Raw genomic sequence first — 26108 nt, 5'->3', positions numbered from 1 at the left:
CACATTGAAGCCAGCTCATGCTCATTTTCTCACCAATCAACACCCCGAAATCCTTCTTTGCAGGGCTCCTCTGAATTTCTTCTCTACCCAACCTGTAGCTGTGCCTGGGATTACACCAACCCAGGTGTAGGACCTTGCACTTGGCTTGGTTGAACTTTATGAGGCTGGCACTGGCCCACATCTCAAGCATGTCAAGGTCCCCCTGGATACTATTCCTTCCTTTCTGAGTATCAACCAAACCACACAGCTTGGTGTCATCAGCAAACTTGCTGAGGGTGCACTCAATCCCACTGCCCATGTCGCAAACAAAGATGTTGAACAGGACTGGTCCCAACACCCTCCCTTGTGTGATGCACAATACAGTTTTTCATCACCTGCTGACTGATGCCCAGCCTGTCCCTGAGTAGCCATTGGTCCCTCCCAGTCAAATCTCCCCAGTTTACATACTGGGCATGATGTGCTGTGGTATGGAATACCTCTTTGGTTAGTTTGGGTCAGGTGTCCTGTCTCTGCTTTCTCCTGGCTTTTTGTATCCCTCCTCACTGGCAGAGCATGAGAGATTGAAAAGTCCTTGATCAGGGTAAGTGCCACTGAGCAACAATTAAAACATCCATGTGTTATCAGCATTGTTCTCAGACTGAAGCTGAAATACAGCACTGTGCCAGTTATTAGGAAGAGAAATAACTATATACCAGCTGAAACCAGGACATGCACATATCTCAATATGCAAAAAAAATATATTCTTATAGACTTTAGGGCCAAAACCAGAACCAGTAAAAAAGTCTGTATGAATCCAATGGACTTTGAACCCAGGGTGTTCCTCATTCTCTTGAAAGTTTGTAACTAAGGAATCCTAACTCTTGCATTTCTCTCTTCTTAGAGCAGATATTTCTACAATTAATTTTCATTTAAGGAATTAGTAGCTTCATTACACTGTATTACTAAGATACCTGAAAGCTTCTAAATGTATTATCTGCCGTTTGAAACAGGCTATTTTACTCTTTCAAAATGTAGGTCAACTGATGTTCTACATAAAATTAGATGAATTTCAAGTAAAAAAAAAATCCTTTAACTTTTATGTTAAGATCTCATTTACCCCTAGATTATGTGAATCATTTAAATTGGCAAAAAATTGGTTATTAAAAACCCAAGAAAGCTGTATAAAAAATCATGTGAAACATATGAAACAAATTTAGTGAATTTGGCTTTTTTTTTCCTGCTCCATATACAAAATGAAAGTAAGTAATGTGATGTTTTGTAGATGAAAAAAATGTATTATTAAGTAAAGACATCATTTACTTCGGTCAAATCTTCATTAAAGGAAAGCACAATTGTACCTTATATAGGTAGAAAGGAAAAAATGTATTGGTGCAGGACCCGCTATAAGATACTCACTGACTGTTAAGATATTTCATTTTATAGACTAGAAATACAATTTTCCTTCAGGAAGAACTTATGGTGAATCATTCCAATGCTAATGTATGAGCTAAGAATTGCAGAAGTTACATATCAATGAATATCAAACAAAATCATGTCAAAATATTTCTGAAAGAATTACTATGTCCGTTTCCCACATGGCTTTGAAGATGCTGAATCGATGAAGTTTCTTAGAAGTCAAAGTAATGTGTATACCTGGATGCTGAGTGATTACAAAACATGGTTCAAAACAACAAATGCAGTTCTAAGATAAAAATCTGTCACAGAATGCATCTCATTGACTGCAAAGTTTTGAATTTATCTTATAAGTTTTAAAAGTTCACAATTCAAAAGACTGCATCAGTACGTTTCCTACAGTTCACAGCACATGCAACGTGTGATTCATTGCTAGCTTGGGTATCTTTTTTTGTGGTCTTATGAAAAAGCATTTGATTTGATTAAACAGTCCTTCTAATTGAAAGAAATGACTCCATACAATCTGTCTTTGCATTTTATACACTCCTGGTAAACCATAAAAAATAAAATACCATTTCAAGACCAGGTTGGATGAAGCCTTGGGTGACATGGTTTAGTGTGAGGTGTCCCTGCCCATGGCAGGGGGTTGGAGCTAGATGATCTTAAGGTCCTTTCCAACCCTAACTATTCTATGATTCTATGATTCTGGTAAGATTTCAGAAGCCATAATAGACTAGGCTTCCTCTCCTTAGGCTTTGTCATACAAAGATTTGAAAATCTTGTCCCAGCTTTATGAAGAATATATGTATCTCTTAAGATAACATTTCCTGTGTAAGGCGTACCTAACAAAACATAGATTTATAGAGTGCATTTGCTACTGTGGCAAAAATGACATACAGACTATTAGTATGTTTTGCCTTGGGCAAACACAGGTTATAAATTTACTAAATCTCTCTAGTTTTGACTTTTAAAAAATATCTTCCAGCTACTTTTTGGGGGGATTTCACAGAATGCTATTTCCAGACATTGGGTTATGGAAAAAGTTCATGGCCTGCAAATGTTTGAATGGTTCTCCTACAAATATGTCAGGTTCTGGCAGTTGTTTAGACCAATGAAAGCTTGCGTATAATCTTCTATTTTATATAAACAACATATGAAGTTTGGCCTAAACTAACCTTAAGAGATGAGAACTTGCAAGAAATACTGTAAGTTAATTTTAAGGAAAATTCTCATAGAACAATATCATTGATGTTCACATGTTCTAATCTGAGACACTGTGGGAAAAATCTAATTTTTCAGTTGTAAACTTACTTTGGTGTATACAATTAGCTTAAACAGTAACACATGGTTATTTTCTTGTGCAAATTCCCAGTTGAGGGATGGAAACTCAAAATATTTGCATAAGCAAATAGCCAGCTAGTTTTCTGCTAGGTCACATACATACATAAATACCTGATTTGTGTATGCACAATGGCTATTTGTAGTCATATTAAATGGATGCTAATGTATGAGTGCAATTGCTCACTCCCAACTTCAAAAATGTTGCTAAACTGGAAACAATATTAATCACAATTTTTACCCAAATTTGAATAGTTTTAGCAGTGTAATCTGTGTGTGAATTCAGCTACTTGTACCCTACCTACACTCCAGAAAGAGAATTTCTTACTCTCCGGCACTCATAATTAATTGAGAAATTGTTACCTGCTCTGTTTTCTTTTATCTTTCTAAAGATTTCAGTATTTAATGGCAAACAGGGTCTGTTTACATTACAACTCATTAAAATTTATATTCCGTTTAATTCACAAGGTTTTAGTAGCAGGAGGACTACAGCGGTTGTCTCTGTGAGGAGACACCAGGGCTGCCCTTGCTGAACATTGCCAGTTCCAGCAGACTGAAATTGGACCAACCGCTGGCTAAAGCTGTGCCTATCAGCCTGGCCAATGGTGGTGCCTCTGTGAAAACATTTTTAAGAAAGGGTAAAATTTCCTGCATAACCACTGTGAGATAGTTAAGTGAGAAAATGTGACAGCAACAGCCCTGCAGGCACCAACGTGAGTGCAGAAGGATGGGAGGAGGTGCTCCAGGCACTGGGGGCAGATATTCCCCTGCAGCCCATGGTGCAGCCCATGGCAAGGCAGGCTGCCCTCCTTATTCCATTCCATTCCATTCCATTCCATTCCATTCCATTCCATTCCATTCCATTCCATTCCATTCCATTCATTTCCAAGCCATGCCGTTCCATTCCACTCTACTAAAAAAAATTAAATGAAACTTTCCTGAATTGAATCTGTTTGGCTCATGACTATAATTGGATAGGGATCTCCCTGTTTATCTCAACCTATGAATTTTTTCACCTCATTTTCTCCCCCTGTTGTGTTGAGGAGGGTGAGTAAGAGAGTGTCTGTGTGGGCATCTTGCATCTAGCTAATGGAACCATTGTAGATTAGCTTTGGAGTAACTACCACTTCTGAAGAAGCTCCTGAGCTGTTTCTGCCCACAACAGTTGAACTATCTGGATCAGAGAGCAGAAAAGTCCCTCAAAACAAAGAGAACTCCAACACACTCATTTGCTAGAGGAAAACTAAACAGGAAAATAATATTAGGATTAATGTTCTAACTTCACAGACTCAGTTACAACAAATCATTTCTTTGTCTTCCAATTGCAAATATGTGGTTTTTTTTTGTGGGATAAGGCTGCAACACAGAGAATATGACAGAGACTGTCCAAAGTTCACTAACTAAATGTATCTTCACAAAGTCTGTGGCCAGAATTTTTAACACTGTCACGCAGACACTTGAATGCATTTTTCTGCATCCTGGTATAATGTGTAAAGATGCCTATATAAACATATAAACAGTATATATAGCATATACTATATACCTCTAGTTACGGCTATGCTTTAGTTTCACAGCAATATACCATTCTCAAAATACTTCTTTGATCTTTCATTCCTTGAACATAGCTCATTAAAGAGAAGAATATAAAATCCTGTATTCAGTTAATACTAAAAAATATGCTGCTGTTAATATACATGGCTAAATGGATAAAGGATATGAGGACTAGCATTTTCTTACTGCAAGCTGATGAGCGGCACTTCCAATTTAACTGCAGCAGCCATGAGCTAAAGTAGTTGTCAAGGTCACCAAAAGTGTCAGAGCCTAGCCTGAAGTTTCTGAAAACAGCACTGGAATCTTACATGAATGACCAAAATAGAAATACTTGAATAAACTACTGTTGTTAAATATATATCATACATAATGCCTTATGTATTAATGTCTCACAATGTCTTTATAGCCTTTACCTCAGTGTTCACAATTAAGATGCTCCATAACATATATACTTCCCTGTAGGTTTGAACCAGAGAATTTGCACTGCAATATTAATAACTTCATTACGAGGATTGTTTCCAGTTTTTTGCATAAAGTTATTTTCACTCACAAACCCTATTGAATACAGTATTTGTTACAAGATACATGAAATTTCACTTGTCAAACTAAAGAGTTTGCAAAGAACATTGCAAAGGACATTTTATTGTATGTAGAAGTTTTCCCTGCTATCTCCTGCCTTTTTTGGAGGAGGAAAGGATGGATATTATTTAACTGACTTGGACAGCTCATCTGAAGTTGTTAAAATGCATTGCTTCCAATGCTTATTTAGAGACTTCTTAAAATACATGCTATTTGTTTGACAGACCGTGAGATATTGTGCACATCTAGTTTGGGATCTTTTTATCTCCATGTACACTGTTCACTAAATATGTTTTCTTTTCCAATTTGTAAAAAACTGTTCCTAGCTAGAATAGCACCATCCAGCTGCATCATACCAAGATAGTCTCTTGTTCATTCACATCTCATCATGGGATGAAGCTCTTGCAGTCTCAGATGTAGGCAAGCTCGTGCTTCTTTGTAATGTCACAACTGATCAGTCGATAAGAGGAGAAAAGCAAATTTTCATAAAACCCAAACTGTAAAAACATGGAATTGTAAAGACAGAAAGTTCAAAGTGTCATTTGATTTTGACAAAATCCCCAATTGGGTTATAACCTGAACCTTTGTTAAGTACAGAAATGCTCTTGAAAAAGAGCAGGCTTTTTCAAAAGGTGACTACGGTAGGGTAGAAACCTAACCCAAGTAGGATACTCTGATTAAAAAAAACCAAGAAATAAGAAGATATCTTTATATAAATTTATATCTATCTGCACACATTGCCTAGGAGAACTAGACAGAACTACACAAATAAGTCTGACACAAATAACCCTCTTTTTCTCTTTTTTCTTCTTTTTTTTCTTTCTCTTCCACTTCCTTTCTCCTCTCCTCTCCTCTCCTCTCCTCTCCTCTCCTCTCCTCTCCTCTCCTCTCCTCTCCTCTCCTCTCCTCTCCTCTCCTCTCCTCTCCTCCCCTTTCTCCTCCCCTTTCTCTCCCCTTTCTCCCTTTCTCCTCCCCTTTCTCTCCCCTTTTCCCTCCCCTTTTCCCCCCCTTTTCCCTCCCCTTTCCCCTCCCCTTTTCCCTCCCCTTTTCCCTCCCCTTCTCCCTCCCCTTCTCCCTCCCCTTCTCCCTCCCCTTCTCCCTCCCCTTTTCCCTCCCCTTTTCCCTCCCCTTTTCCCTCCCCTTCTCCCTCCCCTTCTCCCTCCCCTTCTCCCTCCCTTTTCCCTCCCCTTTTCCCTCCCCTTTTCCCTCCCCTTTTCCCTCCCCTTTTCCCTCCCCTTTTCCCTCCCCTTTTCCCTCCCCTTTTCCCTCCCCTTTTCCCTTCCCTTCCCTTCCCTTCCCTTCCCTTCCCTTCCCTTCCCTTCCTTCCCTTCCCTTCCCTTCCCTTCCCTTCCCTTCCCTTCCCTTCCCTTCCCTTCCCTTCCCTTCCCTTCCCTTCCCTTCCCTTCCCTTCCCCTCCCCCTCCCCTCCCTCCCCTCCCCTCCCCTCCCCTCCCCTCCCCTCCCCTCCCCTCTTCCTTCCCTTCCCTTCCCTTCCCTTCCCTTCCCTTCCCTTCCCTTCCCTTCCCTTCCCTTCCCTTCCCTTCCCTTCCCTTCCCTTCCCTTCCCTTCCCTTCCCTTCCCTTCCCTTCCCTTCCCTTCCCTTCCCTTCCCTTCCCTTCCCTCTCATTTCTTTATTTTTCTGAAGTGCTAAATATTCAGAAGGGTTTCCAGATTTGCAGAATACTTGGAAAATATTCAAAAGAGGCTTAGATTCAGGCACTGATTGTTAAAGTGATCAAGATTGGGTGTTTTCCTCTTTTCAGCTGCAACTTGTTCTGTAACAGAGAACACTTTACAGAAGTCACAGCTTTAGCTTCCCTTATCAGCAAGAGGGCCCTATATGACACACATAGGATCTCCCTAAGCCTTTCTCTATATTTGTCATGGCTTTGTCTCATCTTTTTGCAAGATCCTTGTTAATGAAACAATTTTGGTAACTTTCCCTAGGAGCTCATTTGTTGGTGTTAGCTACATTTGGTTTCTTCTGTTGGCCTGCTGAACTTGCAAGAGAATTGAAATTTATTGATTGATCAGGTGATAAAATGATGAATAGGAGGATAAAACCTGAGACATAAAAGCAAAGAAAAAGAAATAAAGTTTTGAAGAAGTGACTGATTTTAATTGAAACATAAATTTGAGGAACAGGATTATGAGATTTCATTTCAACAAATGAGTATTAGGGTGAGTTTATGAGGCACAAATGCTGACTATTGACCCATCCTGGTCTGATATGGGCCACTTTGCAAAGCTGTATTTAAGTAATCTAAGGGAAGTAAAGGCTTCAGTGGGGTTGACAGTCTATAGTGCAAAGCAGAGAAACTGCCAGTTCCATTATACACCATTCTGGTTAAAGCAAGCATCACCTTAGCCATCCCTTTTCATGTTAACAGAGAATGCTGATCAAGCTGTATGAAAGTTATTTTTGTCATCCCATCATTTGGGTGGGACCCCCAACAGAACAGGTAAGAGCAGTTCTGTGCTATCTTTCTAGCTCTCAGGAAGGCTGGGCTAAAGCAGCACCCCTTATTCTGCCTAATTTATACCCTCAACCCCATACAGCCAAGAGCAACTGATGTGAGAAGAAAATGCCCATGGCCCACATTCACAGATGACTCCTAACTTTCTTGTCTACATTCAACAGTGGGGAGATGGGAACAGTCGTCTTAGTTGATCAACTATTTCCTCAGACTGTGGAGTCCTTCCTCACCCCTCCACTTTTCTATTTTCATTTTATGACTTAACGGAAGGCATATGGGTAGCTATCTCTTCCTATTACTCCTCCTCCATGGCGTTTTCACACCCTTCCATGTCAGCATCCGTATGTATTCCCAGTTGGCAGAGATGGCACAGAGGGCATGTTTCACAACCCATTTGCTCCCATCATAAGCTGTCAGAAGCAGGAAATTCAGTTAAAGGACTGAAATGGGGAAAAGGAGGAGAGAGAGATCAAAGAGGAAGAAGTTGTCCTCCATTCTCTAGTGAGCCAGTACACTAACTAAAAGGATCAGTGAAGTGTGAGCCCTGGTCTGATAGCATTTACACAGCAGAAGCAACACTTTTCTCAGAGTTCTATTGAAGAACCTTGCCCAGATTTAACTATCAGATCAGATTTTCCCTATCAGAAATAAAAAAAAAACAACAACAAAAAAAAAACTCATAAAATGAATCATCTGACCTCAAAAGGGAAAAAGATTTATAGAAATATCATTTCTTACAGAAAGTATTCACATTATACAGCTAAAAATCATAGAATCATAGAATGCTTAGGGTTGGAAAGGACCTTAAAATTACCTAGTTCTAACCCCCCTGCCATGGGCAGGGACACCTCACACGAGATCCTGTTGCCCAAGCCTCTGTCCAAGCTGGCCTTGAACACTTCCAGGGATGGAGCATTCGCAACTTCTTTGGGCAGCTTTTTCCAGAGGCTCATCACCCCTGCAGTAAACATCTTTGTCCTTATATCTAGCCTGAACTTCCCCTGTTCAAGTTTAAACCCATTACCCCTTCTTGTATCAGTACAGTCACTGATGAAGAACTGGCAGATGAAGTAGCGAAGCCACACATTTAAGAAGCTGTGTCAGGCCAGTGCAGTTCCTGTTGACTGGAAAAGGGGACACATAACTCCCATTTTTAAAAAGCAAAAGAAAGGAAGGTCCAGGAAACTACACGCCAGTCAGTCTCACCTCAGTCCTGGCAAAATCATGTAGCAAATCCCCCTGTAAACTATGCTAAGGCACATGGAAAAGGGGAAGGCAACTTGTTAACAGCCAGCATGGCTTCACCAAAAGTGAATCATGCCTGACAAATTTGGTGGCCTCCTGTGATGGGGCTACGGTGTTGGTGAATGTGGGAAGAGCAACTGATGTCATCTATCTGGATTTGTCCAATGCGTTTGACAAGGTCCTGCACAACATCCTTCTCTCTAAACTGGAGGAATAAGGATTAAATATATGGACCATTTGGTGGATACGGAATCCTGAGGCGGGACCTCCACTTGATACTGGGAGAAGCACTGTTTAACATCTTTGTGGTGCTGTCAACATGCTGGAGGGAAGGGATGCCAGGACCCTGAGAGGCTGGAAAGGAGGGCCAATGTCAAGCTCCCGAAGTTCAACAGGGCCAAGTGCAAGGTTCTGTACTTGGGTTGGGGAAATCTCAAGAAAAAATACACACTGTGTGAAGAATGGACTGAGAGCAGCCCTGAGGAAAAGGACTTGGGGGTATCAGTTGACAAGAAGCTCGACTTGGCAGTGTGAGCTTGCAGCTCAGAAAGCCAACCGTATCCTCGTCAACAGGAGTGTGACCAGCAGGTTGAGGGAGGGGATTCTCCCACTCTACTCTGCTCTTGGGAGACCCCACATGCAGTACTACATTCAGCTTTGGTGCCCCCAGAATAACAAGGACTTGTTATGGAGAGAGTCCAGAGGAGGGCCATGAGGATTATCAGAGTACTGGGGTACCTCTCCTATGAAGAAAGGCTGAGAAAGTTGGGCTTGTTCAGCCTAGAGAAGAGGAGGCTTAAGGGAGACTTTAGAGCACCTTCCAGTACCTAAACAGGCCTACAAGAAACCCGAAAAGGAACTTTTTGGAAGGGCATGCAATGATAGGACAAGGGGGAATAGTTTTAAACCAAAGAGGGTAGATTTAAATCAGAAATTCTTCGCTATGAGAGTGGTGGGGCACTGGATTAGGTTTCATGGAGAAGTTGTGGATGCCCCATCCCTGGAAGTGTTGGCCAGGTTGGGTGGGGCTTTGAGCAACCTAGTCTAGTAGAAGGTGTTCCTGTTCAGGGCAGGGGTTTGGAGCTAAATGGTCTTAAGTTCTCTTCCAACCCAAAACGTTCTGTGATTCAGAAACCTAAAGATGTGGCTTACAGTGCCCCTAGTTCATGAGACCAACAATATAATGACAATTAAATATAAAAATTGCAATGGATTTTAGGTTCACTTGGTTTGCCTTCTGATTCTTAAGACAATCCTTTAAGTACTGTTTTTTTTTTTTTCCCCACTGCAGATCACAGAATACCTTAGATAAAAGATGAACCTTATATTTTTGAGTATTTATATGGTTTAGCAACCGTGTATTCCAGGAAGACACTAGTCTCTAAATGAAATTAAGAAAACACAAGTTATTTAATAGAATAATTAAAAATACTTCAGTGTCAGAAGAAAGAAGAAATGGGGAGGAATACAAAGTTGTAGCAATAGCACTGAGTATGCTAAGTTCAAAATATGCTCAGAAAATCAAATGAGCAACAACCAAACCTTGATCAATTTATCCCTGAACTCCTAGACATGCTCACTTCTCATATCATACTGTAAGTAGACTACTGTAAACAGTCTCCCATTGTCTTGGAGTTATCAGCCTATTACACACTCATAATAACCCTGAAGGAAGGATGTGGTGCTATTATCAGTCACTTAAAACCTCTAGACATAAATGTGTATTTTTATTCAGGCCTTTCCAGAAAGCACAGTGTACTTAGGTAGTTTCCATATCACATTTTTCTTTGTTTCAAATGGTAAATGCAAAGCTTTCTTGATATGAACTTATCACCTTTTGGAAAGCTTTACATTTCATGGAAATATTCTGAGTTTGCCATGCATAGTAGTATTATGCTTTAATTTTTATTATGCAGAAATTTTCACAGGTATATACTTGTTGAAACAGAGTAAGATAATTCTGATTTAGGCTTGGTGAAATAATTTTATAAGCAGGTCATAAGAACACTGAAACTTCCTGACAAAGCCTTTACTTCTCATATGCTAGCAATTACTTCTATTGCACCAAACTATAGAAAACATCTTTTCTCTGCAAAGATTCCCCACAAAATAAAGCACTCTAAAAAGCAATGTCTTATTTTTACTGTTTGAGGAGTTATTTTAAGCTTCCATGCACTGAAAACAGCCTCTTACAAAAATATCTTGGTTGTGCATTAGGTGGCTAGGGTTGCCCTGCTCTCCCTCCAGTCCCTAAAAAAGCACTGAGCCTTCACAAGACACCAAGTGCATGTACCATTATGCAAAAACTGAGAGGAAAATATGAAGATCTCAATTTGGCAGGTAACAAAAGTCTAAGGATGACATTTGGAGGGCAAGATTTTGTAGAGCACAGAAAGAAGTTTATTGGAAGTCATGACAGGTCTTCGATTAACAAACAATTTTTTTTTTCTTGGCTAGTAATGCAATTTCAGAATTAGTTGTTTGTAAAGCTCACAGTTTTCTGCCCATGTATTCAGCCAGCAGAGTAGCATGGGAAGATATGAAGCTGGAAACATCATTTAGCCTTTGATGTAAATGGAGAAAAATCTGAACACTTACTGAGAAGATAAATGTAATGATGTTATAAATATACTGAGTTTTTACAGTAGAGGCTACAGAAGACTTTTACAAATGAGGGACAGCAGAAAGAAAAAGCAGTATTTTCTGAAAGGCAAAACAAGAATGTTATATTTCTTTTGCCTCTTGCCCATTTACCACATACTCCTAAAATTTAGCAGTATAATTTAGAGTTATCTGTGTTGACTTCTTTTAAATAGTATAATTTATTCTAAAAATAAATCTAAAAATAAAAATCTGGATTGTAAGGAGATGAAGATTAACAAAGCATAAACAATCCTAATTCAACAGTGATTCCAACTCTATATGTGTATCAATCATCAGATGACATAGAGATGATATATGTCCATCATCAGAATAAAGTTACCATGAGAAATACAGGCCTAGGAGTAGAATATTTTATCAGGCTGAGATTTCTGTGGAAAAGTAACATGAAGCTAGAAACACAACCCAGAATAAGATGCCATTTCAAATACATTCCTACATTTCTTTTTTTTTTATCACTGTATATCAGCATAACAATTCCCAATTCTGTATCTCAAAGTTAAGCTGCAACACTTTGTTTTTGAAACTGGCAGTCATCTCATTTTAGTCATTAGTCCATTCATTTTTTCTTTCTTTTCTGAGTTTTTTAAGGTTAAAAAGCAGAGTGTTTCATGGTGGTAAAAATATTTTAAAAAAGCCTATTTCTTAAATCACTACCTTCAAATTCAGAGGACAACTCAGCTGCAGCACTAAATAGCTAATAAAACGTACTTTTCCCATCTGGTACAAAAATAATTCTGTTGCAAAGTTTTTTTTTTTGGAAAGAGGCAGAACACAATGGTAGTGCAGCTATGATATAGATACAGATATACCTGAAATTTCTTTATCTGAGTGTACTCTATAACTAGATGTCTGGGAAAATAAATGTAAAGATCACTTTCCTGCACTTATGTCTAAGCTAATGTTTACCATGTCTGGAATCAGTCAAAATTACAAGGTATGGTGTCACCTAAACATTGCTCTACTATTTCCTGACACAAATGATATATTCAGATCATATTGGCATTAGTTTGGAATTCATGCAGTGGTATCTACTGCTGCCTTAGAGATATTCCAAGACAGTTTTGAATACAACCTTAGAAAATAAAACATCGCTCCCTATTCTTTACCAAACCAAAAAGGAAAATATGGATATGAAAACCCTTAATCAGCCACAAGCATGGCTTCCATACCAGTCTCCATCCATCAGTTCAGTTCTTTCCCAGAGTGCCATATTGCTGCATTGTTTCTAGGATTCTGGCTTGAAAAGAGAAAAGCTACAGCAGCATACTTAAAAAAGAAGCAAACCAAACTGTTCACTGTTTTCTCCCTCCCTTGTGAAACATCCACCAAAATCAGACAAGACAGAATTATTTTTGGTAATGTTCAAAAGTGTCCATAGCACACTGCTTTATGTTAGATTACCTGGTTTCTAGAGATCAATATAAAGAATGAGATACATTGTTTAGAGACCAAAACATGAGTCTTATTTGAAGAATAAAGAGAATTCTTAGGATGTACTAATAAAACAAAATATTATGCTAAAATAACCTTGAAATAAACATGCACTCAGGCCCAACCTTCATACAATTAACAGTATTCCAATACAATAACTTACATAGTGGCCACTAAATTCCTATGCTAGCCTCATTCATATTTTTTCCATTTCTTTCACAGTGGTGCAATGCTACTGGGTAAGGGAAATAAGTCAGTCCCTTTTTGAAAAAAAACATGCTTTCTGTAAATAAAACAGCTTACTGCACAAAATAAATTGCTGCTTAGAACTGAAATTGCAATGGTTGTTTGCATTTGTGCTTGTGGAATATAGATTTTTTTGGGATGGTTAGATAGGATTGTGCAAATACTCTAGACGAATAAAATGAAACAAGTATCTGCTTTAAAACAATTCAGTGCAATGTTTTTTGTGTTTCCCTTCTGTTTGGAGAAATGTGACTGAAATTATATTTTAACCTGCTCTTTATCAAATTGCACTTAGTAGCAAACTTTTGTTTCAAGCCACAGCTATTACTGTGAAATGATAAATTCAGAGGGAACCCTGTTAGAAAGAATCAGAGATGTATGATTCAAAAAACACCTGCAATTGAAATAAGCCTGGAAATTGTCAGTAAACAAACTGATTTGAATAGACTTACCTGTTTAATGCTTTTAAAAGTCCAACACTTCCTCTTTGCCACACAAATCTTTTAGCCACTGGGTGAAATCAAAATAGAGCACTTGATCATGATAATCCCAACCTGTCATGGACAACAGCATCTCTCATGGCACCATACTCAAAGTGCTTGAAACACACCTGGAAGACACAGATATCCTTACTTTTTTGTTGAAATATATTTAACTATGTCCTGAGATGAGGAACTATCAGCACTTAGTTGATGACTACATTATAAAGGAGTGAGTACAAACCTATAAATATAATGTGGTAAACATCAAGACCAGAAACTGTGAAGCTCATGTTCCAGAAAACCTGGTTTTGCTAAATATATGAAGCTGTGCTGTGCTTATTGATCCATTAAAACTGTCAGGATTAATATTAAATTAAAAAAAACCAAACAACAACAACAAAACAAACTCAGCTTTTTATACATAGACCTTTAAGTCATGTTTCATATGAATTTCTAAAGGAAGATTATATCCTGAACCACCAAGAATCTTACCTGAGAAAGGTCATGGAAAGGATTCAGTAAAATTTTGACTAGCTGTTCCATGAAAACTTTGCTAAGTACCATTCTTACAGAAAGACAACCTGTAAATGGATGCAAGGCAAACCCACACCAATCATGTGCTCTTCTTTTTACTAAGAAAAGACATGCAGACAAGTGAAGTATTGAGGTACCATACTTCAACATGGTTTTCATGTAGCCAGGGATATTTACAATTTTGTCTAGCCCTCTGATTCTTTATAGTTTTAAGGTTTCTTGACAAAATTTCCTAGCATTCTAAGTACGAGTCAATAATTTTGTTACAATCTCTAAACCTTTATTTTTTTTTCAGACATTAAATTACAGTGCATCTACCTGCTTCACTAAAATGATGATTAATTTAGGTGAGTTGAATTTATCTAATAAAGATGTTTTTCTCATCTTTGTTCTCCACCACTGAAATCTTCAGTTCAATTCACAGCTATCATGGGGTATATCAGACAGCATCCAGATCATGCCAGATCATCCAGAAGATACACTGATCTAGGCTTTCCTTAGCAATCTCAACTTTTTATTTCAGTCCCTATTGAAATATACAGACTGACTAAGCACTGCTCCTAAACATCTCAAAAATTCTGGATGTTCCTAACTTTCCTTGTCAAGAGTTGCATCTGTTTTTTTAATAGACAGCAGGGAAATATGTGCACAGATGTAAGCGTGCATACATATGTATGCAAAGTAAAAATAAAAACATTTTATCAAAATCTATAAATATCCTACGTAAAAAGATAGAAAATTTCTTGTCTAATTTTGCAAAGTATTTCACTACTGGGTTAACATAGAGTATAACTTATCAACAAATAAAATTTGTTAAGACTGCAACAACTGAGCTGAAACTGGCAGGTTGAAAGAGAAACTGCTATTCAAGCTATTTCTAAATAAGGGACACAACTGCACTTAACCCAGTTTAATGTTAGAGTTCAGTGCATCTGAGGCATGATGCATCACCATGAATACCAAAGTTTCCAAGTGTACAACACATACCGTATCTTCCATGACTTCAAATGGGAGAGTGACCATGTCCAGAGTTTTAGGAATGTACCTCAATAAATGATCAGGAATCATAGTTCTGATCTCCCATCATACACCAGGTCAGATGTATGCAGGAAATGTGAAGTTAGTGGAATGTACTTTGAAAATTGAGTATCTTGCATTGAGAAATTAATGGATCTTTTCCATCCAATCCAGTGCATGCAGATCAGTTACTGATTGATGTATGGTTCTTCATGATCAAATGCAGAACTGAATTTTAGTGAGACAGAGGAAGGAATACACTAATAGGTCTTAGAATAAATCTCCTACCAAACTCAAAATACATGGGAAAGGATGCTTTTCTTTGGTTGTGATTTCCGTAATAAAATCTCTGACAGGGCTGCAAGAAAGATTTCCTTAAAAATGTAATATCATAGGCACATAAAGGAGTCTAAAGAAGACACAAAGTTTTTAGGAACATCTTCCAGTAAGACAATGGAAAAGTTTTATTCAATTGTGGCCGTAAAATCCTTAGGATATGTCAGTTTGCATTTGGCTAAAGTTAACTATTCCAGATATTCCTCTATATTTGCATGATATTTTTGTATTTTATAGTGCAAAGAGAACAATCATCTAAGATTTCAGATTTGAATGCCTCAGGATTTATATGGCCAAACTGAAACACTTCGATCTGTAATGCAACTGAGAAAGACAGAAGGTAATAGGATAAATCAGCTGGATAAAGGTAAGATCTCCAGAAACTAGAATTTGCTAATACATAAGCAGGAGCATTCCTGAGTCAGAATAAGGGAAACTGGGATGAAATAGTTATTAAGATAAGAACTTATGCCTGATCTTGGCCAACCACTTCTGTAAAGAAAAAGAAAACTGCTTAAAACTAGGCAACTTGGACTGGAAAAAGAAGCGAATAACAGTACCTAAGCCAATGAGGTCTATTTGTCTCTAAATACCAGTGATGGAGGAACAGGCAAAAGCTGCTAACCCAAGTCCACTGAAAAAGGTGGAGTTAAATTCTTTCCAGCAGTGCCCAGTGAAAAAAAGCAAGAGGCAACAACCACAAACCAAAGTACATGAAATTCTGTTTGAGCATAAAAAACCAATTTTTTGTGTGAGGCTGGAGCAGGTTTCCCAGGAGATTGTGGAGTCCCCGTCCCTGAAGATACTAAAAACCTGACTGCACAGAGTCCCAGGCAACCTACTCTAGCTGGTCCTTCTTTGAGCAGGGGCATTGAAATAATCTATCTCCAGAGATGCCTGACAACTTCAACCATTCTGTGATTCTGTGAAATCCTATAAAATGGTCAAAAGAATGAAAAAACAGCAACAGTTTGCTTACTTCGCAGTACCTTGAGACACATAAGTGTAACCTGTGTAATAATAGCATTGTTTTATTGGGGTTGAAGAAAGTTTATTTTGTCTCTACTCTGTTAAGACAGTGTTTTCAGTGCAATAATATTAGCTGTGACTTTTAAAGTCACAGACATTCAGCAAAACTGGCATTTAAACAAAGAATTTGCACAAAAAGAACATGCCAGTATAACTAACTCCCCCTGAACCCTATTAAGCAGACAGGTTTAATATCTAACATCAATTTCATTCTCTACTTGTTCATTTTTACCATTGCCACAGTACAATTTTTGAAAGTGAACTGAGGTAATAACACTGAGGAGACTGTAAAGCTAAAATCTGGAGAATACTTTTAAAAGCACAGTCCCACAGAACAAATATCTAAGTGTGCTATTTAATGACAGTCAGTAAAGTCAAAGAAGCAAAGCACTCACAAGCCTCCACCTTCTGTTGCCTTTCCACCATTATGAACACAAAATTTATAAATGAAAGGGTTATATTTTGCATTGTCTTTGTTCAGGTATGTGTGACTGAAGCAGAACCCAGTTTCCACATGTTGAGAGGCTTCATGATATTATTGGTGGCAGCAGTCTGCCCTGTCTCTGCTCCTTGGGAGCTTAGACTCTCTGATGTCCTGAAATCCTGCTCAGGTCTGAGAACCACATTTCAAACTGCAGTATTAGCATTTTGCTAGTCTTGTTTTGCAATGGCATGACTATGCCTAGGTCTCGAAGAAAGAAATTAGGGATTTGGGAAACTGCTCTTTGGCTGACTCTGTATAATTTGTGAGGAGATACTCAGAGTTCTCTCTCCATTTTTTTTTTTTTTTTCCCAGTAATGCCGATGGGAAAGGAGGACGGCATAAGAGTGTCGTGGTTTAAACCCTAGCCAGACATCTTGTTCACTCACTCACAGTGAGTGGCGCCGGGCTGAGAGCAATAGAGGGTCCCCCCTTCCCCCCGGGGCTCTCCCCTTCCCCACTCCCGGAGGAACGGGGAGGAGGATCGAAAGAGTGCAACTCCCACGGGTTGAGACAAGAACAGTCCAGCAACCAATGTACAAACAAGTCACCACCGCTACCACCAACGACAACAATGATAAGAGAAAACAACAAGGGAAGAGAGTACAATACCACCGGCCAAGAAATGAGTCTGACCCAGAAGCCCGTGTCCTTCCGGGTAACTCCCAGTTACATCCTGGGCATGACGTGCTGTGGTATGGAATACCTCTTTGGTCTGTTTGGGTCAGGTGTCCTGTCTCTGCTTCCTCCCGGCTTCCCCTCCTCCCTGGCACAGCATGAGGCTCACAAAGTCCTTGGCCAAACCAAAACATCCTTGTTATCAGCTCTGTTCCTGAGCTGAAAGTCAAAACACTGCACTGCACCAGCTACCAAGAAGGAGAAAAATAACTGCTACTGCTGAACCCAGGACAAAGAGTTTCTTTTGTGCCACACCATATAAATGTATAAGACGCTAACTGACACAAAGGTCTACTATTTAAATCAAGATCACAGGCAAAGTGTGGTGAAACATCTACTGGAGCGAGAAGAACATAGCAATCAATAAAACATCAGTTCTGATGACTTGTTTTAAATACTGGTACTGGATTTTCAGTACTTTCAGTGGGTTTGTGACAGAGGTATTAACAGCAGTAGCAACAAAACACAGAGTAAAGTGAGAATGTGCTAGAAGAGAAAGCGGGGGCTTCCAAAAGAAAGTAGTGTGAAGGTGCCATCTGAATCCTTGTATGTCTAGGAGACTTTTGAAGCTACAGTATAGGGTGAAACAAAATTCAGTGTTGTACTGATACATATTTAGGGGTGGCTATAGTGTATGCATGCTCACAGGTCAGTTTCAAACATCAAATGCAAAGGCTACTGGCTACAAATGTCTTCTGTTTTAGGAGCATCATTTGCATTTGCAGTCCTGGTTATTGGTTTGGAAGACTGATACCAGCTAATTGTTGCATGGCAGAATATGCAACCCTGAGAGTAACATGGCTGTTCCCCACAACCTGTTTGACTTCTGTCCTCCCTGACTAGCCAACAAAATACGTTAACCAAATCTAAAATTACTAGGATAGTCACCTACTGAAAATTGGTCCAAACCCAGTGAAATCACATATTTAGCAGTTATCAGAAGTTAATCTGAAGGTAAAAGCAGCATGCCAGCTAGGTGGAAATACTCAGGTAGCAACACTGGAAACAGGAATTTTTCTATCACTGATGGATAAAAAGTGTTATGACTGGCTGATGGCTGTTTTTTTACTGCTTGTCAGTTCACTGCTTGTTGGTGGAATGAAAACAGATGTTTCTACAGTGACTGATGTGGGGTGCATCAGAGGAGCTGCCAACTGCTCTGAACAGTAGCAGCAACTCCAGTGGATCATGAATGAAGCATATTACCTGTATGTGCAAATCTTTTGCTTCATGAAACAGTTGTGACATCCCAGTCTCATTGGAGATACTGCATGAGCAAAAGTTCTGAACATGGACACTTATTGTTTCTAATAATGACGGTGGGTTTACCAGAAGACACCTGGAAACACGCACATAAAGAGGGGAGGAGACCTTTACTAATAAATCTAGCATGGGCCGGGGAGAGCAGAGACTCCTCATAGTCTTTTCAACCTTGAAGAGTGGAAGTGTGTGAGCAAGCATACCTGGAGGCTAACAAGTAATATAAAAAAGACACCGAAGAATTCACTGATTAGCTCTCCAGGTGCATGCATGTATGCTTTCTAACCTCTCTATACTCTCACTCCCTGTCCACAAGAATCCACAGACATGAACAAAGAGCAGCAGCAACCATAAAATCAAACACTAAAAATAGAGATGATATTTTTGATTTCAAAAGTTGCTGCATTTTTATTTGCTAAATTCCTAATTCTCTAAAATTCCTCTTTTTTTCCCCTCCATAGTCTTAGATCTAAAACCTCATTTTATATAAAATGGAAAGGTGAAGTTCTAAAACAATGAGTTGCAGAAACTCCAGCTTTGATACACGTTCTGTCCAAACTAAGTTTCTATAACAAAAGGCTTCATAAAATGCAGAAATTGTCCTATGCTTTCCTACCTATTTCAGATTTCATGACTTCAGAGTGGAAGCCGCAAAATGGAGCAAAACTTACCAGCCCGTGAATCAGTTAAGCCTGTTTTATCCATTTAACAATGGTGAGATATATGGCCTGTCATATATCAACTTACATCGGTCAATGAAAAGAATACAATATACATCCCAGTTCTTCTACATATGAAAAAAAAATCTTAACTTGTAAACTTATGATTAAAACCATTTCATTTTTAACTTTCTTGAAACATAACCACAAGCATTAACACAAAACATATTAGATCAAGTTGTATTGCCATGGAAAGTAAAAATAATGTACCTTAAGACTCAGTGGGTTCAAGTCCTGGAGATAATTGCTGCACCTTTGGAAATAAGATACACCTGTTAAAACTTCTGTAATTCAGTTTAAGACAAAAAATCCTGTTATCTGAAATCTTTTACTTAGCACAGTTTGCAAGCTTCTTTAGTACCAACAGCATGCTCCTTGCTGACATAAAGCTACCTTCAAAAGATGAGTGTAATTTTTTCAGTCCTTCAGTTCCTCTTTTGAGGTTTCTGAGAAGAAGGTCCACTGTAAAACACACTCCTGACCACTGCAGCCTCCCGACCTGGATTTCAGCTTATTTTGCATTACGAAGTCTAGCAAGAAATCTGTCTAAATCAAATATTTTATGAAGCAGGAATCAACAATATTTTGTACTCCATCTGCAGCATTAGTTACTGCAGCAGCAGTAACAAATAGTTCAAAAATAAATACCAGTCTTACAGATGACAGAAAATAACATAGCTTGCAGCAACCTCTTACTCAGCTTTTTTGGAATGAAGGGGAATATAACAACTGAACTTCTCCTGTTTTACCAATACTGGTGTCAATACATTGGAGAAAGCATTACAGACTGAGCACTGGGACCATCTTATTTTGCACAGGAAAACTTTGATGTCTTTTCCCATTCTAACTTCTGTTAATTTCACGTATTATTATAAAACAATCCTTTCTCATACTCTAATGTGAAAGAATCTCTGGAGCAGAAACTTTTTCTCGAAATCTAGAATGATTTGAGAAAATTGATAGCAGCTTATAGTGTTGGAGGATTTCACCCTTAAGTTCAAGACATCATAGCACTGTTGACAGAGAACTGTCACATATTTTTCTGAGATTAGGAAGAAGATTACTCCTATGGTAGCCTACCTTTGCCAACCATTGCTCACCTCATGTATATATTTAAATGTATGCTTACATATTTATACACCTATAAATATATGTATCTAGAATTGACATATTGTGACTGAAAATTTTTGTTTATTCCTCACCACTTTGAAAATGTCTTAAGTCATAAAACTTTGGACTTGCTATACTCAGTTCTCTGGAAGTGTGAAATTACCTGTCACCCTTGAAGCATGAGGAGAGATAGTCTAAGTACAGTACTGCTATACTAACTAGAGAGCTAGCCTTATCACAATGTGTATAGTGCAACCAACATATTCATCTTAATTTCACAGGTTTAATTGCTTTATAGCAAAATACACAACTTATGGTGATCACCCAAAATATTTGCTTTAGGTTCAGATCATTAAATGATCTCTGTAGGAACACATCACAGTGGTGCATTAAGACAAGTAACCATGTCTCAATAGGTGTTGCTTTATTGGCTAGCACAAAGAAAAGTGTATTTTCCCATCTTCAGTAACTTGACTTGTGACCCCCTTGTGAGGGAACAAAAGGCAATCTGAAAAGCATACTGAATATGGCTAGATATAGGAGGTTTGCATATTTGCACCATGAGTGGTCTAAGAGTAATCTGCAAAATTTCAGATCCTACCTTGTATCATTCCCAAATCTCCTGAAATCTTCAGTTTATTAGATAATCCCTGAAACTCTGTGAAACTGATTTTGAGAATGTATTTCCTAGGTAGCTCACTCAAAAATAAACCATATATTTCTGTCTCAATAGAATGCTTATTAGAGATGGGTTCCGATTTGCATTTTTCTTCTCAAGTATATACTTGTGTGTACAGATCAACACACCAATATTTATTTGATTTTAAAGAGACTGCAACTTCTGACAAACATTTTCAATGGAATTAATCTGTTAAAAATGTCAATTGAAACTTAGAAAAAAACTTTCCAAATTTTTAAAAGGTGATACTTAGCACAAAAGACCCCAAACAGGCCCATACCTAAAATATGATGATTTGAATTAATAAGCTCGAAATTGTATTCGAAACAAACACATTAAAGTCAGGATGGTACATCCTCCTTCTACATGGAATGATTGGGGAAAACATACTAAGAACAGTTACAACAGTAAGAAAAAACACCCTCCCTCAAGTAAGGACAACTATGAAAGGTAGAAAACATTTGCAGAATATATTGTTTTAGCTGTAATTGATACTTCATAGAATTCACATGTCTCTAACTACCACCTTATAATCAGAGGCCTTAGAATGTCAAGCTTCTTCCAGTACTGCTGCATATGTGACAGGCTCCTTAATTTAAAGTCCGTATTTCCAAACAGAGTTTTATATCTTTTGCCTTTTTTTTTTTTTTTTTTTCCCAAAAAGTCCCCACAACTCTTAATTCATGATATTATCATTCAGGACTAATACTAAAAGGGTGGTTTAGATTTCAGGAAGCACCTGATTTGGCTCTGGTAGAAAGTTCCACCAAGGACTGTCAGGTTATAGTTCTAGTGTCCCTATTCTTCAAAGAATCTGCTGAAAGAGCAGCTGTTTTGCCACAAAACTGCCATCTTACTAATCCTCTCGAAAGCTAGCATATGCAGTCAAGTTGTAAGTGTTGTGTGTACACCAGTAAAGTGAAGGTGAAATTCAAATTGTAGCAGCTCAGCACTGGTAATTTCTGACCCAGGAATGACCTCAGGGGCCATCTTTGAGTAACAGAGCTGGGCTGCTGCATGGATCCAATGTTACCTGAGGGACCCTTTGCTGACACTCATGGGGTTGGTGCCTGTACAAGTGCACATAAGGAATTGGCTTATGACACACCTTTTCAGACTCCCTGTAAAGCTGCACATGCTGGTAGGGTGTCCAGTGCAATGTGCATTAAAATTTTTACATTTAAGCACAAACGTGTTTAATTCACTTCAAGGGATACAATGAAAATTTCCCGATAAGAAACTTGCAAGTTAGTGGTCAAAACCATACACATTCTGTCTGCGGAATCGACTGGACAACAAATATGGCATTTCCACACAGAAGATGGTTTTATCTCACCCACAGTTACAACATAAAACTGATTTTTCTTTGATGATGAAACTCTTGTCACTTTCAGGTAGACTACAGGTCTCTGCTGGGAAGTTCTGTGAATTTTCATAAAACATTTTGAATTGAGATGCCTCATAGAACATAGAACAAAATATAACGTGTACTCAGGTTATTTATGCAGTATGGTCCAATTGCATATACCAGCAGGGTAATATGAATTTCTTTTAACATAATCTATAGGCCTAGGTTTCTACACTGAAAAAAATGGAGACTCACCCAGTCTGAAAGAGGCAGCAGAGTGATCTATAAAAATAGATTTCCTTAACTGAAAACAATTAGGAATGTAATAATGAAGGCACAGTTCTCACAATAACTAAGGGGCAATTACTGAACTTGTTTTGTGACTGATGAACAAAGACCTTGAATGGAAATTTAATCACTGATTTCTTATCATATAGTTAGATGCCAAATGAGATCACATAATTACAGATCAGTGTTTTTTTTTTTTTTTATCCTCTTTTTATATATAACCATGTCTAGCATGTTCATTACATAAGCAAGAAAAAAAACAGAATTTTGGGTGTTTATTTCATGGACTAACATGGGGATTCACTTTTAGCATACAAGGGTGGGTAGAGTCTTGCAGCTATAGGAAGATGAGCATTATTCAGTTCTAATTAACTCTACATCCACAGGAAAATTCTTCATGAAAGTAAAGCATGCATTGCCAGAAAGGAATTTCTTGAGAAAACAGACTGAAATTTTACTTAACTACTCTGAAATTTTGACCCAGTCAGAGCCCCAGAAGAAATAAGTAAAAGAGGAGCACGTCAATTTCTCTTCTGCTGCCCAGCTTCTGCAGAGTGCTACTGTGACTTATAGCAAAGTCAGCTACCTCACCTGCTCACCAGTGCACATGTAACACGTTTCAGTGACTTGACAGCAGTGCATTCAGGGAGGATAAAGGCCATATGTGCAGCATGAAGATGTCCCTTATAGACTACAAGGTTCTCCCTTCAGAGCTTCATAGAAAGTCTTCAAGAGCTTACAGCAATATGTGAGAAGGAAGGGTTGTGTATGCGTGAAGGAGCTGCCCTAGGCAGAAAATACTTTCCTACCCTTTCACGCTCAGTGTCACAGCAAAGATCTCATTGCTAGAATCAGGCTTGCATGATGCTCTGAAGTGGAAACTGCTGCTGATAGCATCTGTTTTCTCATTGTATTTTGACTTTTAAATAAAATTAAATCCCAGCAAATTTCTAGAATCTTTTCCTCCCGCAGTATTGCAGACAACACAAGACCATCACAAATGACAACTTCTATAAAGCCTTTTTCATACCACTCCTTGGCTAACCTAGTTTTGAGAATTCTTTTATCAGAGTAATATAACTGTAACTGAAACCACCTAATTGAATCAGGAATTTGGAGGAGGGCAAGAAATAAATTTCCATATCTATGGCATCCTGTACATCCTAAGCCGGGGCAAGCAAAGATGAGGAGTCAGAAAATAAGTGTGTGGCCAAAGATGCAGTTAACAAAAGGTTATTGTCGTGGTTTAAACCCAGTCAGGTAATTCGTTCGCTCACTTCCCCCCCTTTCTTTCCCTCCCCCTGCTCTTGGAGGGACGGAGAGGAGAATCAAAAGAATGCAACTCCCACGGGCTGAGATAAGAACAGTTTAGTAACTAAAGTATAACACAAATCACTACTGCTACCACCAATGATAATAATGATAAAGGAAATAACAAGGGAACAGAATACAACACCTCACCACCCGCTGACCGATAACTCGCCCCCCAAGCGAGTAGGGCGAGGGCCAGGACGGTGAAGAGCAGCCGGACGGCCAGGTACAAGTCCACGGCCACGTCCGTCCCGCCCTGCTGCTGGAGCCCACCCGTATTACAAGCCATTGCCATAAAGCATAGTGAGACAAGAACCTTAGCCCAGGCCCCACACTTAATAAACACTAACACAGCAAATACCGGCTCTACGTAAGTTACAACATTCTGAAGCTGTGAGATCAAGAGAAACAACTCTGATACCCAATAAATCAGCATTGTGACGAATGACTATTAATCCAGTCAAATCTGTCGTTATCTCAACCCTTCGTGCCCCACGTTGGGCGCCAAAAAGAACTGTCGTGGTTTAAACCCAGTCAGGTAATTCGTTCACTCACTTCCCCCCCTTTCTTTCCCTCCCCCTGCTCTCGGAGGGACGGAGAGGAGAATCAAAAGAATGCAACTCCCACGGGTTGAGATAAGAACAGTTTAGTAACTAAAGTATAACACAAATCACTACTGCTACCACCAATGATAATAATGATAAAGGAAATAACAAGGGAACAGAATACAACACCTCACCACCCGCTGACCGATAACTCGCCCCCCAAGCCCGACCAAGCTCCGACCGATACCTCCTCCAACCCTGCAGTCTCCCAGCCCTTCCGGCTCACTCCCAGTTACATCCTGGGCATGACGTGCTGTGGTATGGAATAGCTCTTTGGTCAGTTTGGGTCAGGTGTCCTGTCTCTGCTTCCTCCCAGCTTCCCCTCCTCCCTGGCAGAGCATGAGGCTCACAAAGTCCTTGGCCAAACCAAAACATCTCTATCAGCTCCGTTCCTGAGCCGAAAGTCAAAACACTGCACTGCACCAGCTACCAAGGAGGAGAAACATGACTGCTACTGCTGAACCCAGGACAGTTATTCAAAGTGGCAAGTTGTAACAATTCCCTACTGAACTTCAATTTACGCCTTTTGCTAACACCTCACAGTAGATCAGTTTAAACTGTTCAAAGGGAAACCATTGTACCTTTCTTGCCTTCTTTAATATCACCCCAGAATTCACTCCATTCTACTGGGAGTAGAAGTAAAACCTGATATTTACGTTGTAAACAAAAAGACTACTGTAGCTATTCCAGTGCTCTTAAATGGAGATATTCCTGTTACTTACTGATTTACTTACTTTGAGAGCCTTTTATCAATAAAGCTCCCAAAAGCAGTTGCTTCTAGGGTTTTCAATTCTGTCTCTACAAGTGCTGTCACAAACACACCTTGCTCCGTCACACCTGAGCTTGACAGGCATCAACAGATATTCTGAGATTGCAACAACTACTAACTCTACCTGTGATGAGACTTTACGTAATAGTACATATCTCCTCCTGCTACATAAAAAACTTCACAACAAAAAACTTGATGGATTAAGGTGCACCTGGCTTGAGAGGTATTAAAGCATGATAAAGACAATGCCCTCCGGCACTCAGTTATAAGAACTGTTTCAGCAGTGTATATCAGCATGTGCTGGGGCTAATATTTCAATCCTCCCTCCCAAAGTACACACACAGCAATTATGCAACCATAACTCTACATCTCTCAGGTTTTCTGGAAAGCTTAGTCACTAAACACAGTTTAGAAAGACCTACGTCTCAAATTCTTATCAGGTAAAAGAGTTCAACTAATGGATAAAAGGATTATCAGAATCCTACCTGTGCTCCCTTAGACTGGATTGAAGTGGGTGTTATTAGCAAAGTCATTAGCAAA

General features: G+C 39.0%; 1 protein-coding gene across 2 annotated transcripts in view; it reads right to left on the bottom strand.

The window, feature by feature from the left end:
- Window positions 1–26108, bottom strand: part of LINGO2 (leucine rich repeat and Ig domain containing 2) — a 213490-nt gene that overhangs the window by 162198 nt on the left and 25184 nt on the right. Inside the window, exons 2-3 of one of the 2 annotated variants that reach the window (XM_061468772.1) lie at window positions 19669–19711; window positions 13375–13532 (exon numbers count right to left, since the gene is read on the bottom strand). Coding sequence is in view for 1 of the 2 variants with exons in the window: in XM_061468771.1 (XP_061324755.1) it covers window positions 19669–19711 (43 nt within the window). In the remaining variant the exon portion in view is untranslated. The remainder of the gene's footprint in view (window positions 1–13374; window positions 13533–19668; window positions 19712–26108) is intronic. The other variant, XM_061468771.1, reaches the window with a different exon arrangement.

The sequence above is a fragment of the Pezoporus flaviventris genome, unplaced genomic scaffold, assembly GCF_033815535.1.
Source record: "Pezoporus flaviventris isolate CSIRO_AGI_PZ_B2104156 unplaced genomic scaffold, CSIRO_AGI_Pfla_v1 ptg000050l, whole genome shotgun sequence".
Lineage (NCBI taxonomy): Eukaryota > Metazoa > Chordata > Aves > Psittaciformes > Psittacidae > Pezoporus > Pezoporus flaviventris.
This window is presented reverse-complemented; position numbering and strand designations above follow the sequence as displayed.